This window comes from Mustela nivalis, assembly GCF_964662115.1.
Source record: "Mustela nivalis genome assembly, chromosome: 3".
In the NCBI taxonomy this organism is placed as follows: domain Eukaryota; kingdom Metazoa; phylum Chordata; class Mammalia; order Carnivora; family Mustelidae; genus Mustela; species Mustela nivalis.
The window spans coordinates 169,088,885-169,103,973 of record NC_139022.1 but is presented as its reverse complement, the minus strand read 5'-3'; the positions used below and the strand labels follow the sequence as shown (position 1 = coordinate 169,103,973).

General features: G+C 48.9%; 1 protein-coding gene across 5 annotated transcripts in view; it reads left to right on the top strand.

Moving 5' to 3' along the window:
• The window catches only part of TRIO (trio Rho guanine nucleotide exchange factor), a 337,805-nt gene that overhangs the window by 309,971 nt on the left and 12,745 nt on the right, over positions 1-15,089 (top strand). For 3 of the 5 annotated variants that reach the window (XM_082725152.1, XM_082725151.1, XM_082725150.1), the window contains exons 41-48: positions 1,828-1,897; positions 3,831-3,920; positions 4,464-4,556; positions 5,328-5,378; positions 5,642-5,719; positions 6,630-6,821; positions 8,720-8,897; positions 10,712-11,535. In XM_082725152.1, coding sequence (XP_082581278.1) covers positions 1,828-1,897; positions 3,831-3,920; positions 4,464-4,556; positions 5,328-5,378; positions 5,642-5,719; positions 6,630-6,821; positions 8,720-8,897; positions 10,712-11,535 — 1,576 coding nt within the window. Of the gene's footprint in view, positions 1-1,827; positions 1,898-3,830; positions 3,921-4,463; positions 4,557-5,327; positions 5,379-5,641; positions 5,720-6,629; positions 6,822-8,719; positions 8,898-10,711; positions 11,536-12,014; positions 12,146-15,089 lie in introns of those variants that run through there. The other 2 variants (XM_082725153.1, XR_014310227.1) reach the window with 2 other exon arrangements.

Genomic DNA, 15,089 nt, shown 5'->3' with positions numbered 1-15,089 from the left:
TGTTCTGCTTCCTGGTACATCCAGGGAGCACCTATGGGGATGGCTGGAAGCACCAGCATCAAGCCAGACCGCCTGGGTTCAGAGCCCAGTCCTGGCCTTAATCCACTTGCTTCTCTTCTCCTGTCCTTCGTTCTCCACCTACACAATGTGGATCAGAGTCTTACCCACCCCTCATGGGGGTTTTCATGAAGAGAGACTGAGTTAATACGTGCAAAGCACTTAGAACACCATCTCTGTAGAGTAAGCATCAGTAAATGTTTCTAATTAGAACTGCAGCCACCTCTTGAGTAAATACAAATTACTGTTAGAGAGTTTTAAAGATACTGTTTTTTCTAACGATTGTAAATGGAAAAAGCAGATATGACTGCGCCCAAAGCATTGGACCCCAGCACCTTGTCACACCCATCCTAATAAGGAGATTGACATGGAGGCTGGTGCTACAGCACATAGGCCCCTTCAGGTCACCTTACTGTTAATTTAAAAGACTGAATCATCTGCAGATTGCTTAATGCCAGCCACTGATATGTGGAGTATTCCAGTAGCCCTGATCTATTCCCATGACCTGCACAGGCCACCTGCTTTACTGTCTCTATGTGCATCGCTGTCCCCTTGGCCTGCAGAGTGCTCCTATCCCCCTTCAAAGCCCAGGTCAAATGATCACTCTCCGTTAGACCTCATCACTCCAAGCAGATGCGCTCTGTTCTCCTTGCACATAGCATACATAAATGTGCTTTTGAAACTAAAATACTGTGCTGATACGGGAGTTATCAGAGTGGTGTATAGTAGTGTTTTATTGTTTCTAAATTCATCTGTCCTTAAAGAATGTAAAACCCTTGAACCCAGATTCAGGGTCATCATTTTCATATCCCTCTAATGTCTAATTCAGTCGACTCACAGGTAAGTGAATGGCCACTTGCAGTCACAGCATAACTGATCGCTCTATTGACGATAGACTTCTCACGAACCTACAGTGAACCTGATTTTAGAAAGGGGATATTTGGTGCTTCTCTGTAGTCTGCCGTCCCTGAGTCTGGCTATGAAGCTGTGATGGGAAAGAGGGAACAACACAGTGCTCCTGGGATGACCAGACAGAGAAGTTGCCCCTGAAGATAGGGCCTGCACAGTGTGTGCACAGCTATAATTAAACCTCAAGTGCTAGAAAATTCAAAATGACCTTAATAGATATGTTGGTTTGTGGGTTAATAAAATACCAGACATAAATGTCAACATGGGTAAGTACTAACTAAGGGGGGCATGCATCTTTGAGACTGCAGCCCAGAAGAGCTAGAGTGCTTGCCCGCAGCCCTTGTGTTGCTGCGGTCATACCCGATTTCTGTCTCTAATGGGAACTGCTATACATAACCTAGAGGTTACTTTGGATGGTATTTGGGAAAATGTTATAAAAGTGGCACAGGTAACATACTCAGTATTTTATATCGATTATTCAATTTGAGCCTCCTAAAAGTGACTGTAAAAATATATGAAACTCAAGAATTCAGAAATAAAAATGACCAATTGTGTTGAAACTTTTTTTTGTCTGTATTCAGCCGTGGTATGTTATTGCTTGTGTCCTTAAGAAAAGTGAGACAAAAAATGTTGATTGTCTAAGAGAAGGAAAGGTCGCTGGTCAAAGGATCGTCTCATTTTGCCTTTTTTTCACCTGTACATCTCTCTTGGTTCCTGCCCTAACAAAATGTTTTCTGGGCACATTCGATTTCTTAAGTATATGCTTGACATTTCCCAATTGCTCATGTCACAACAGACTATTTTGACTAAAATCAGAAGGCCAAGTTGGAAATGGCTCTAATATTTCTCTTCTTGTTCCAGCTTTTTTTTAGGAGAGTTGGAGAAGTGCCTTGAAGATCCAGAAAAACTAGGATCCCTTTTTGTTAAACATGTCAGTACAATAACATTTATTTATATTCTGTTCTGATATCGTTGTGTTCAGTGACTGGTTTTTCAGATTAAAGGAGAACTCACTGGTTGTTTACAAAAGTGCTTGTGTTAAGAATCAAATCAAACTGTGTAGTGTCAGCAAATTGGAATTAAACCCCACTCTTGCCCACAAATGACGTGCTTCCCCAGTCACCTGGCCCCAGCTGGCTGTGCAGCTCAGCGCAGTGCAGAGTGGTCCAAAGGGGGACCAGAGGCAGACTTGAAGCAGGAGCATTTGGGGATATCTGTGGGCAGACAGTTGTTTAGTGACGATAGTGAAGTACCTGAACGTACAGTTTAGGTTTAGGTTTAGGTTTAATGTAGTAGCTAAATATATATATGTGTATCTGAAATAAGTGTATTAGCATTAATGGGTTTTTTTTTTAGGAAAAATTTCTGCATTTATAAAAAGCTAGTGATATGAGTTTTTGCATTTTTGCAAATCTCTTTAATGTCTGCCTTAATAGAAGACAGATGGATTTTTATATCTGCTTCTACATTCATTCTGTTGTGCAATGGTTTTTTGGTTAAAAATATATGGAAAAAAATCCATCCTCATATAAGCAGAGAGTTGGAAAGAAGTATTTTAATACTCTTTTCAGGTAATAATTATGAGCAGTTTTCTGAGATGCCACACCAGAACTCGACCACGTAATAGTATCTTAAAGGTTAGCTGCCACAGGGAATCTGGAAAACTCTATGGTGGACTTCTGCCTTCCTGTTTTACTGGAAGCGCCTCCCACGGGCAGGCTTCCACTCATGCACTAGCTTGTGCAGTTGTGCCTTGGTCAGTTGGAAAATACTGGCTCAACAATTTAGACGGAGTTTCCAGATACTGACACATTTTGTTACACAGTATCAAAAAGTCAGATTTGTTGATGTCATCAACCCTCTCTCTAGACCAATCTTTAGGTATTAAGTTCACAGTGGCAGATACCATGTTTTCCAAAATTCTCATCTTTAACTTGAAAGCTCAGAGTTTCATTATCAACAGATACTGCTGGTTTGCCTTGAAAACAACAGGCTTCTTTTGTTCATGTTCAAGGAGATGACTGTCAGAGACCCAAGTATAAATATAGTTTGTGTCCCCTCTCCTTTCAAGTAAAAATGGCGGCCCACAGCTCGGTGTCTCAAGTGCTTCTGCTTGGGACAACTGTCGTATGCCACAGAAGTGTTAGGTGGACCTCTGTTTTGTCTTAAGAATGTTAAAAAGATGTATAGTCCATGGTTGAGTTTTAATTAAATGGATTTTTATGACTGCAGCCGGAACATTCTGAGGTGGAACTGGCAGTCTTCTGCAAATGTGCAGTGGTGAATATTTGTCAGGTGCTGGCTGGTTTTGCACATCATTGAGATGGTAGCACAAAGACAGGGCCAAATTTTACCTTAATATTAGTCTGAAAATAATTTTGACCCACTGGATTCCCTGAAAGGACACAGGGACCCCCAGGGGTGGGCACACCACACTTTGAGGATCACCGGATTCAGGGAGGGCTCAGTGTGTACGTTTTCTCCCCGCCTTTAGTATCTGAAGTAAAAGAGCTTTTTCTTCCCTGCCAAAGCCAACGAGGCGTCCTAGAGCCCTGGGCCATTTGGATGGGTGGCAGTAATTCTCCTTTTAACATGAAGAACCATGTCCTCTTGTTGCCCCTGTATTGCCCGGTGCAGTGAGGGGTTTGAAATACCTGAGGGGGCGAGGAGGAAAGATGGCCTGTGGAGCCACAGAGCAGAATGCTGGCCTACTCATGTCTCTGGAATGCACTCCCACCGGCCTAAACCACAGTTTTGTTTTAAGAAAATTTCCTTGATGAATGTGCTGAAATGTGTGTGTGCTCTTATATTCTAATTGAACTTCCGATTGTTTTAACCCGTCTGTTTTCCTTTTTCGTTCCTAGGAGAGAAGGTTGCACATGTACATAGTTTATTGTCAAAATAAACCAAAGTCTGAGCACATTGTCTCAGAATACATTGATACCTTTTTTGAGGTAAGACCCAAGAAAAAAACAAATATTTCTGAATCTTCTGTGTACGGTTGATGTCCCAAACCTAAAATACCATTTTTCCTAGGAACTAAGTAATCCTTTCCTATAAATTAGAGAAATTAGTATGAATTTAGTCTATGATTGTATATCCATTAACCTTCAGAAGACTGGGGTCATTGTTAAAATAAGGGTTTTTTTCAGGAATTTTGAACTTAAGGCTCTCTACAGATTCACAACTCATGATCTAAACTCTCAGCCTAAAAATAAAGCATGTGTTTATATGAATAAAAGAAACCAAGTGAAAGAAGGTCTTTAAATAAGGAAAAAAAGACTATTTTGAAAACTGCCCTGAAAGGTTGGAAGAGGCCATTCTGCAAACTGGTGGCACCCTGACTGGTTTGGGGGCAGCGAGGTCCCTGGCCCCACCCCACGCCTTTCCTGTCTTTCCTGCTGGGTAGTTAGCATTTCTGACCCATGCAGGGATTCAACAGTTGTCCTCTGAAAGGCAGCACTTACGAGTCTTTCTTTTCTCCTTTAAAACAACAGGACTTAAAGCAGCGCCTGGGCCACAGGCTGCAGCTCACAGATCTGTTAATCAAACCAGTGCAGAGGATCATGAAGTACCAGCTGCTCCTGAAGGTGAGGCTTTGCATGGGGCCGACTTGGCTGCAGACTCTGGGGTCAGCAGTTGTTTTGGTGAGGGGACCGGACGGGTGAGGAGAAGGAGGGGTTGGGCAGGGGAGGGGAGTCTTTCCTATAAAGAAATCTAAAGTGGTCTTCTGATTCCTGATTTTAAATATTTCAGAGTAAATTTCTTCAAGTCTAATAAAGCACCTTATACCATTTCCTCGATTTTTCATTTACATCAAGTTCTGAATCAAAACGTCACTTGAAGTGAACTTTTTTCACCATCACAGATCGTTGAATGCTAATGGTTTTCCTTGGCTTTCTTGGCCTTTCGAGTTTTCTGATCTTCCTGGGGTCCTGGGTGAAATTAAAATTTCAGTCCCGCCTCTTGCTTTCTGTTGGCTCTGACAGAGCTCAGAAGCCCTTGGTTAGTTTAAATTTGTCAATGCGATTAAAGGCAAAGCCACACGGTTTTCCATGACGAAAGTGGGTGTTGTAATATGTGGAGAGTCCTGGAGTTACCACACTTAGAAACCAGGTATCCATGGAGCCCAGAGCCATCGTGGAGTAAAAGAGGAGCCGGTACCTGCTTAGATGTGGTTGACTCTACGCTGCTGTGGCTCAAAATCCTCCTAAGAGTGTTGTGTTACAGGGAGAAACAACGAAAGCATACAACCGAGACGCTTAGCCTGGCGCCTGGCGCGGCAGGAACGAGCAAACAGCTTAGTGGCGGCTGTTGCGGTTGTTGCCCTTATCATGTCCTCCTCCCCGCGTTCCTTGCAGGACTTCCTCAAGTATTCCAAAAAAGCGAGCCTGGACACGTCAGAATTGGAGGTACTTAGGTCCCCTGCTGGGCCCACCCTGTGCTCGCCAGGCCCCCCACTTAATCCTCCCCACCCCTGTCTCCAGTGTCCCCCAAGCATCTTTACCCCGGAGGAGCCTGTCCCTAGGAGGGGTCTGTCCTCTACCTGGATGTGCCCTCCGCACCCTGGGGTTGGGGAGGAAGGAGGGAACCCAACTCGGGGGTGGGGTGGAGGGTGGACACACCAGCTGTCCCGAGGGAGCTGACCGGTGCATCTGCTTTCTCTCCCCCGCAGAGAGCCGTGGAAGTCATGTGCATAGTCCCCAAGCGCTGCAACGACATGATGAATGTGGGGCGTCTGCAAGGATTTGATGTAATGCGGCTGCCCTCCACACTTGTTCCTCCGGCCTCCCTCGTGTTCTTTGGTCTTCCATTATTTATCTCCGCATGTAGAAAGCTGATCCTTTCTACCTGGCTTTCTGTCTCCTCTAACTGTTCTTGAACCTGATTGATCTTTTCTTTCAACTTCTTTTAGTGTATTTGATTTGTTATTTGACGACCTTCCTTTGCTCACAACCCAGCGCCTGATGGCGGAAATAGGCAGGACCTGCTCTGTCTCGTGGGCCCTCCGCTGCTGTAGTGGCAGGTGCCTTCCCTGGCAGGTAGTGGGAAGCAGGGGACCCCGCCCCTCCACTCTCCCTGGGAGCTTGACCTCAGGCTCATTGTATGCATTGTTAGTCTGACATTTCTTTGAGTGGTCAGACTATTGATATTACATGTATTGCCTTATTAGTATCTTAAAGATACTCAAAATTTTCACAAATTCAACTACTAAGTAAGGAAATGGGACACATTTCTGCTTTTCTTGCCTACTGTTTTACTAGAGATTTAGGATGTAAAGGTCTGGTGCCATGGTTCTCAGGAAAACACACAGACTCTCCTGAAGGGCTTCTAACAACACAGGTCCCTGTGCATCACTAAGGGTCCTGCCAGGATGCCAGGGCAGCTGGGCCCAGGGACTGCGCCTCGAGAACCTGGTCCAGTGCAAACTATACACTTTCCACCCACTCTGTCTTTGTTCGTAACTGAGGCCAGAGACTTACACAGAATTTGGCAAGAATTTTATCTAGATGATTACTCCATCGGGGGTTAAGAAGTCATTACAATAAATGAAAGTTTTAAGCTCTATAAATTAATAGAAGAAAAACACTTTCTGTGGGAACAAAACAGATACTTTGACTTAGAATGAAATGTTCTCTCCTTTTCCTTTGCCCCCCTTTTAGGGTAAAATTGTTGCCCAGGGCAAGCTGCTCTTACAGGACACATTCTTGGTCACAGACCAAGACTCGGGACTTCTGCCTCGCTGTAAAGAGAGGCGAGTTTTCCTCTTTGAGCAGATCGTCATTTTCAGTGAACCACTCGATAAAAAAAAGGGTTTCTCGATGCCAGGATTCCTGTTTAAGAATAGTATCAAGGTAATGTGTGATTGTGCTGATACACATAGCCATCATACTGATAAGCTGTTTCCTTTTCAGTGATTATCTGTCCTGATCCTTTGTTTATTAAATATTTTAAAATTTTCCTAAGACATTGTAGAACTTTTAAAAGTTCACTCCACCCCTGTACTGTCCACATTCTGAAGTGGCTCATGGTTCACACACACCTCTGTGTGACCATGATGAGACGACTTTGTCTTGGTTAGTTCCTGTGTACCCCCTTTCTTAGAACCATGTACAATGTGAAGAGACACAGATTTGGAGTACTGTTGTAAGGCCAAAGCAGAAAGCCTTCCCAGTGTCTTACTCTTCTCCTCCACCCAGTGCAGACACACTGAGCGCTCAATGCTCGGCATGCGGCCGCGGGGGTAAACCAAACAGGCAGTCCACACCCTCGAGTAGCTAGTTTTCTGACGGAGAGGCACAAGTAACCAGACAAAATAATTGCAGATGGTCTCGAGTCCTATAAATGGGACAAACCAAGGGCCAGATAGAAAAAAAAAGCAGAGAAGGGGGCTTGAGGTCCTAGCAGACAGTCCCTGGGAGATGCAGTCTGGTTCCTCCCCTCCCCCTCCCGCTCCCATCTCCATCCCTGCTCCTCGCCCCTCTGCAGCCCTGCAGGCCCTGAGCTGAGACGTGCTTCCCTGTGTTGGGGCCTCCTCCCCTGGGCTGCTCGGCCCCCTGTCAGGAACAGAGGCAGGGACCTTCTTAGGCCCTCTGAGCCCTAAGGTCTCAGCACACAGGTGGGACACCACACCATCCCGCTCCCCGTGAGACTTCTGTCGGCCCCTACAGCAGCCTTCCTACTTTGGGCTGCTCTGGGCTACAGGAGGCTCTTTTGCCCAACAGAACCTAGGGAGGCGCTCAAGCTGGGCTCTATGAACCTGCGGGCCTCTTCTGTCTCCTGCCGCCCTCCAGCCCTCCCCTCCCAGGCCGCTTGAGGCCCCCAGGTTGTCACTATGCACCCTCCATCCTCTGGACATCTTACCTGTTCTTCCAAAAGGCTCCTGATTTCTCCACTCCACTCCAGCAGCTTAGAAATCCTATGTTCTTGCTTCAGTGAAACCATCCCACGTGCAATAGCACGTATAACTTCATAACCCATGTCCAATGAATAGTCACGGTTTTTAAATAGTGTCATTTTTTTCCTGGGGCAGAGAAGGGAGGGATACACAGACTGGCTCATCATAAAGGCATTTGAAATCAGGTAATTCCCAGGCCCATGTGTCTAGTTAATATTCACATTATTAGTTAATCCCCTTGTCCCTGAGTTTGAAAAGTTATTGAAAAGCTTCAAGATGATTTCCCAGGCAGTAAAAATGACAGCTCAACCCAAAACTGGTTGTTTCAACTTTGACATAGGATGAACTTTACATTGCACCTGACCAGTGGGAATAAATGTGCTTTGTTTTTATTATTGTAAAATACACTTAAATTCTCCATCTCAACCATTTGTCCGTGTGCAGCTCGGCGGCATTACACACATTCACACTGCTGTGCAGCCATCCACTCGTCCACCTCCACACTCTCCTTACCTTGCAAAACCAAAATTCTGTGCTCTTGAAACAACCACCAGCCTGTGGCACCCACTGTTCCACTCTCTGGTTCTGTGACTTTGACCACTCAAAGTCTTATTTCATCTATAAGAAATTCTAACACTGTTTGTCTTCCTGGGACTGGCTTATTTCACAAAGCTTGATGTCCTCAAGGTTCATCCACGTTGTAGCATATGTCAGCCTGTGCTTCCTCTTTAAGGCTGAGTAATACCCCATCCCTCATTCCAGAGACCACATTTTCTTTATCCATCAATCAATCAACGCACACTTGTGTTACTTTCACCTTTTGCCCATTGTGAATAATGCTTTACTCTTTTTAAGGTGAGTTGCCTTTGCCTGGAGGAAAATGTGGAAAACGATCCGTGTAAATTTGCTCTGACATCGAGGACGGGGGGTGTGGTGGAGACCTTCATTTTACAGTCATCCAGTCCAAGTGTCCGGCAAACGTGGATCCACGAAATCAACCAAATTTTAGAAAACCAGCGCAATTTTTTAAATGGTAATGTATGTTCTCTTATTGGGTGGGTGGGCTGGAGGTACACATTTCTGTTTCTCTTCTCTCTCCTGCTGCGTCCTGCTCACCATGGCCAGACAGAGTTACCCCAGACTGTGTTTCAGGCTCTGTCCTAATAAGCACTTGTGGGTTACTTCAGTTCCTTTTCACAACGACCCCTGGTGGCAAGAACCGGTGTTAGCCCATTTTAGGTAGGTCAGTAAGTTACTTAAAGTCCCACAAATTCTTCGTGGCAAAGTCAAGGTTCCCAGCCGGCCCTTGCCCTGGGCATGTGTCGGGCACATGTTCACATGGCCTCTCGCACCATCTGTGCCCTGGAACCCTGTCCTGGGAAGGGAGTGTTTGAAAAAGACTGAGGCAGCAGACAGAAGTAGACACAGATATTGAAGACATTCTCCAGTGCACCTCTGAAACTTGCTTTTGCTTGCATTGCCTATTCAATGTTCAAGAGCCACGAACACAGGCATTCAATGCAAAATCAAGGGCAAGGCAGGTTGGGACAAGGCATGGCCAGCTGCCTGGTAGTTAAGCAAGACTGATCGTTTTTTATACCTGTGGTTGGCTCATGGGGCTCATGGAGGGTCGGGGACCATCCCTGTGAATGTAGAAAAAAGTTTGGCCCCCATGACAGTGAGCCAGTGCAGGCTGCTCTAACGGTCCTGTTCTGAAGTGACGCATCGCATGGTCCTCCACAGCAGGCAGCCGTTGGGAGGTCTCGGTCAACTTTTACATCTTGAAAATAAAATGAACTGCCTCCCAAACTGGAAGCCAGAATATTCCATGCTGTGAAACTATACTAGATGCCCTTAGTCAACGGGAAGGACTGATTCCAGAGGATGGAGCACCATCAGGAATGGCCTGGGAGCTCTGGACACGTGACACGCTTCCCTCTCGCCCCTTGTTCCAGTAAGAGGCCGTGGCCAGGACAGACTTAGTAAAATGTCACTGGGCTACAAAATGCTTGTTCCCACCTGCCTGGCAGGAAGGGGTTCTGCCTAATTGCTTTATTTCTCAAAGGTTTTAACGCTTCAAAAGTTTGTGTTCATATCTCCCCATATCTTGTTCGGCTCGTTCCCTTCAGTTTCCTGCGGATGAGCACGTACAAACTCAATTGCCGGAAGGGGAGATGGGACAGCTCCACGACCCGTGGGGGTCTTTGTGGAGCTCTTTACCATCCCTTGTCTCTTGTACCAAATCTGCAAAGCAGAGGTGGTCCCTAACGCTGCCATCCTGCGAGCCTGCAGGGAAACCAAGGGACTCCTTAGCTCCCAGCCGGGTTCTTCTTTTCCTGACCTCTCAGGTTTAAAGAAGACCTTTATGGCAGCTGGGCTGAATTTTCCCACTCTGTGGGAGCCGCTGCCGTCTGGGATTCTCCCACACGGGCAGTTGGCCTCCTCCACTTGGCAGGGATGCAGGAGCTCTGCTCGCTGCTCCCAGGCTGTCCCAGTCGGCGCCTCCCTAGTCCTCACACACTTGGTGCTTCCTCGGCCTTCTCGGCCGCAGCCGCTCACACGGGCGCAGCTCCCATGCACGTGAGCTGTTCATCAACAGACAAGCGGCAGTTAAGCCCTTTGCTTTTACTGATGGATGGTGTCTGTCCACTGCTTCCAGGATGGGTAGGAGCTTAAAGGTTGTCGTGGTTAGAAGGCTTGTGGATGAGCCCCCACTTGCCTGGAGAAGGGGGCATTCAGGACCCGAATATCATTTCTTTGAGATCCTTTGCCTTTCTCCTTTGCCCCCTAAGGATGTTTTGCTTGGTTCCCTGACAGTCTTTTCTCTGTGTCTCTCTTGCTTTACAGCCTTGACATCACCCATCGAGTATCAGAGGAACCACAGCGGGAGCGGGGGTGGCGGTGGTGGGGGCAGCAGCGGGGGCAGCAGCAGCGGCGGGGCCCCAGGCGCCGGAGGCGGCAACCCCAGCACTGGCCCCGGCAGCTGCAGTGGCCTCCCCAGCTCCAGCAGAAGCAGACCCTCCCGGATCCCCCAGCCTGTCCGACACCACTCCCCCGTGCTGGTCTCCTCTGCGGCCTCGAGCCAGGCAGAGGCAGACAAGATGTCAGGTATGTCCACTCCCGGCCCTGCACCGCCCCTTCCTGGCAGCAGCCCTGCCCCGGAGGCCGGCCCTGGCCAGCCCGGCAGGCACACTCTGGGAGAGCCCGAAGGCCCCCAGCAAGACTCCGAGCACATCCCCAAGATGAAGGTGATTGAGAGCCCCAGGAAGTCCTCAGGGAGTGCCGCCGGCGCCGGCCGCGATGCGGACGCCAAGGAGGCACGGGCCAACCAGGAGGACAGCCGCTCACGGAGCAGCCTGGGCTCACTGCCCCTAGGAAAGCCCAGGCCCGGGGCCGTCTCGCCTCTGAACTCGCCTGTGGCCACCGCGTTCCCTTCTCCGATCGGCAAGGAGCCCTTTCCCCCCAGCAGCCCCCTGCAGAAGGGGGGCTCCTTCTGGAGTTCCATCCCTGCCTCCCCTGCCAGCCGGCCGGGCTCCTTCACCTTCCCGGGGGACAGTGACTCCCTCCAGCGGCAGGCACAACGCCACACGGCCCCCGGCAAGGACACGGACCGCATGAGCACGTGCTCCTCGGCCAGCGAGCAGTCCGTGCAGTCCACCCAGAGCAACGGGGTAAGAACACCCGGCAGCCTGCGCCCGCCCGCCCCACTGCCTCTGTCCCGCCAGCTCTTCTAAACCTCCCCGTGGCCGCCGCTCTCCTCCTACTAACTTTGGCCCTCCGGCCGGCACCGTCTGCAATGGTCAGCTCTCCGCCCGGAGCCTGCGGACCAGCCGCCTTCTAACCCCTCCTGCCACGGGAACAGCGCTGCTCTCGTCTCTACTAACTCGCTCCTTGCTTTGTGTGTGTCTCCTTCATCCGGGAAGCCAGATCGGTAACCTTCTGAACGCAACACCTGTGCGTCTTTCACGCTCTCTGACCAGCAGAATATTTTGGAACTTCCTTTTTACCCCTGCTTTCCTCACACACGTTTTTTTTTTAGAGGGGTCAGTGTCCCTGCTGTTTACTTCCTATTTAAATTGGAATCTGTACACTTTAAGTTTTCTGCTCATGGCTTGGTTGTGCTCTTTTATGCCTTAAATTATCTTTGCAGCATTTTTGACTCCTCTGCTGAAAAAAAAAAAAATCCCTCAAGAAAACTTCCAACAGCAACTCACAGCAAACTAAGCAGACAAAATGGGGGGAAAGGAATCTCTCCAGTGGAAATACTTGCTTCCCCCAACTTTCACTCTGGAAGAGACTGCTGTAGGGCCTCTGGAGCCCGGGCTCCTGCCGGCGGCCGCGACCATCCTGCCTTCTGCCCAGCAGGGGGCGTGCTGCGGGCCCTCCGGGCCTCCTCGCCCTCCTCTTGCCCGGCACTTATGTTGTGTCCTCAAGCAGAAAGGTTGCTGTGGTGGGTTTCTCCCCCATTTTGTGGCTTCCTCACTATCCTACCCAGCTGTTTTCCTACACGGCAGATGGCCTGACCTCTAACACTTTTCCTAAAGGCATGCGTGAGAGAATAGAACTGTTCTAATGAGTGTATGTTTGATCGCTTTATAAATTTTTAAATACATTTCCCTAAAAGGGTCTGTGTCTCTCTTTATGAAAACAAATCTGGCTTTTGCATGTCTCTCTAATTTTCTCTGGACTTCTGTTAATGCCCTGTTTGGGTTGATGTGGCCTTCTCTTTTCTTCCTATTTGTTACATATTTTGTTAAACTCAATCTTTATATTTAATTGAGGAAGAAATTAGGAAATGGGTCTTGGTATACTTATTTGTCCTTGACTTTTATTTGCAAAAATAAGTGGTCCAGGCAGGCGTCTGCTGCAGTGGCTGTGACCCATGTTGTCTTTGTGGGTGCCTTACAATGACCTGGCAGGGTAGCCTGGCCCCCAGTTGGGTCTGAAATGCTAGGAAAGCAGGTGAGCGCCTTCAGCCAGAGGAAAAGAGGCAGAGGTCCGTAGGGGTGCCATGCCTGTCCACATCTGAATGCTTGGGAGGCAGGCGTGGCCTTACAGCTGAGACCCCTGCAGATTGGGGAATTAGGCTGGGGAACTGCTCCCGAGCTCCTCCTCACCTGGACACTCCCCTCCCACGGATGAGGAGTGCTCAGAGTCTGTGCTTCAGAGTGAATCTCAGCTGCTCCGACTCAGATGCCACACGGTCCCCGGGCCGCCTGAGAGCACACCCAAATCACCGTCAGCACCCGGCTCCCTCCCAGAATGCCCTGAGACAGAGGCACAATCACGGGTGCCATATGTTTCAGCTTTAAGCTGCAAAAGTTGCTTCTCACTTTTTCTTAGGTGGTAGGTCACCTAGAAAGGGAGATTGCCAGTGTTTTTGATTGAGTCAGAGTGCCGTACAGAAATGCCCTGGAAGGCCAGGAATGTGAACATGTCCTCTAGGACTCTTACATGTTCTGGTTAAAAGGAACTGTTGCCCTGCCCCATTTCTACCCAGTTGAGTCATCTTATCCTCCTAGTGGGTCAGCAGTGACCACCTTCCTTCTTGACTACTTCCACGGAGCTGTCTGCAGTCACAGCTGAGCAGCTGTGCCCAACCCATCGCCTGGGTTTTTGCTCCTTTCATGGGCACCTTCTGGAAAGTTCTGCTGAGAGCAGGAGTGGAGTGGATGTGGACCAACCCACATGGTGACTGTGCCAGCCCCCAAATGTGGATGCACAATCTGTCTGCACCTGCCCACCTGGCAGCGGTAGAAGTGCACCCCTGCCTTCATCTCCAAGGCCAGATGGCCCACACAAATGCCCAACCCCTGTTCTGTAAGGGGGTGATAATTGTGCCAGCTGGGAAGGTGGCTTCGACAACTAAGGGAGACAGATTTTAAATGACTGATACTTAGCTTGGCACATAGGGGGTGTTCAGAAAATACTAATAGCAATTATCATTGTGGCAAAATTATGAGAGAGCTTAGGATGCTCTGTGGCCAAAAGCAGCTGTGCCACGTAAGTTGCTTTTTGTTTGCATTTTCCAGCAAATTTGGCTTTGTGATCTCAAAACTATCGGGTGTTGCTATATAAGTCAGAATAAAGTACGTGCTAAAAGAATAAAATGGCATAAATGAATATGCACAGGCCGTAGCCTAACATGGACAGCATGGGGACCCAGGAGAAGCAGGAATCCGCAACAGACTCTCAGCTGAGACAGAACTAGAGCTTGGCACCCTGCTGCATTGGGGCCAGAGTCCTAGCTCCGCACCCCGGAATCCTCCACACACTGGCTTGTTAACGGCGGCCCGCCCATCTGCTCCCGCGCATCTTAACACCAGCTCAGTAGCCAGGGCTGATGGGCACGTGGCAGGGTTGGCTGACGGTTGCAACCATGCCACCTGGGAGCTGCCCTGGGCACCCGAGAGCCCAGCAGAGGCTAGCATCCTCGGAGCCCGGGGGACCCGCAAGCAGCCAGACGACATCATTGGTGGGAGCCTCTGAGGACAAGCTACCAGGAGCAGGGCTCGATGCCCTCTCCCGCATCCCACCTGTTGATAGGGGGCATTGTGCAAGATGTAGCTCAGGATGTGCCCGTGGTGTCCGCTTCCTCCTCCTCTCCTGGAACAAAAGGGTCAGTTGGTACATCATAGCTGGGGACAAATACTGCCATTTGCCATTTGTGTTTCTTCTCAGCAACTGACACCACTCAGCTTGTGGGCCTAGGTAGGTGGCCTTAAGAAGCGATCTGTGTTTTACTCTTGCAGTCTTGCCTCATTGAGTTGCTGAATATGTATTGGGTGTCTGCTACGTGTCCGTCACCGTGGTGGACCTTAGAGACACACGGTGAACCAAGACACTGGGCCCTGCTAGGACTCCAGAAGAGAATAGGTTTTCTCATGCCAAAGGCTGTTCCCGGAGCTTGAGTCATGGGGCCAGCGGTGTCCACAGCTGCTGTGTAATCTTTTGTTCCTGTGGCAACAGCACCTTCGGGACAGTTGAGTCGCGCAAGTTCAGGGCCGCTCACTGAGGGCCACATACAGCAGGCAGAGTAACTGTCCATGAGAGCAGAACAGCGCTGATTCCCTTTTCAGGTGTTCCTCGTTCTTTTCAAAGGAGAAAGAGGTAACAGTGATGAGGCCTGTCAGCGGCTTGTGAGGATCCTTGGACATGCGTTCTCGGGGAACGTTTTCTCTGGCAGACTTAGGGTCGCTCCATCATCTGCTGGGTCAGTGAGCTG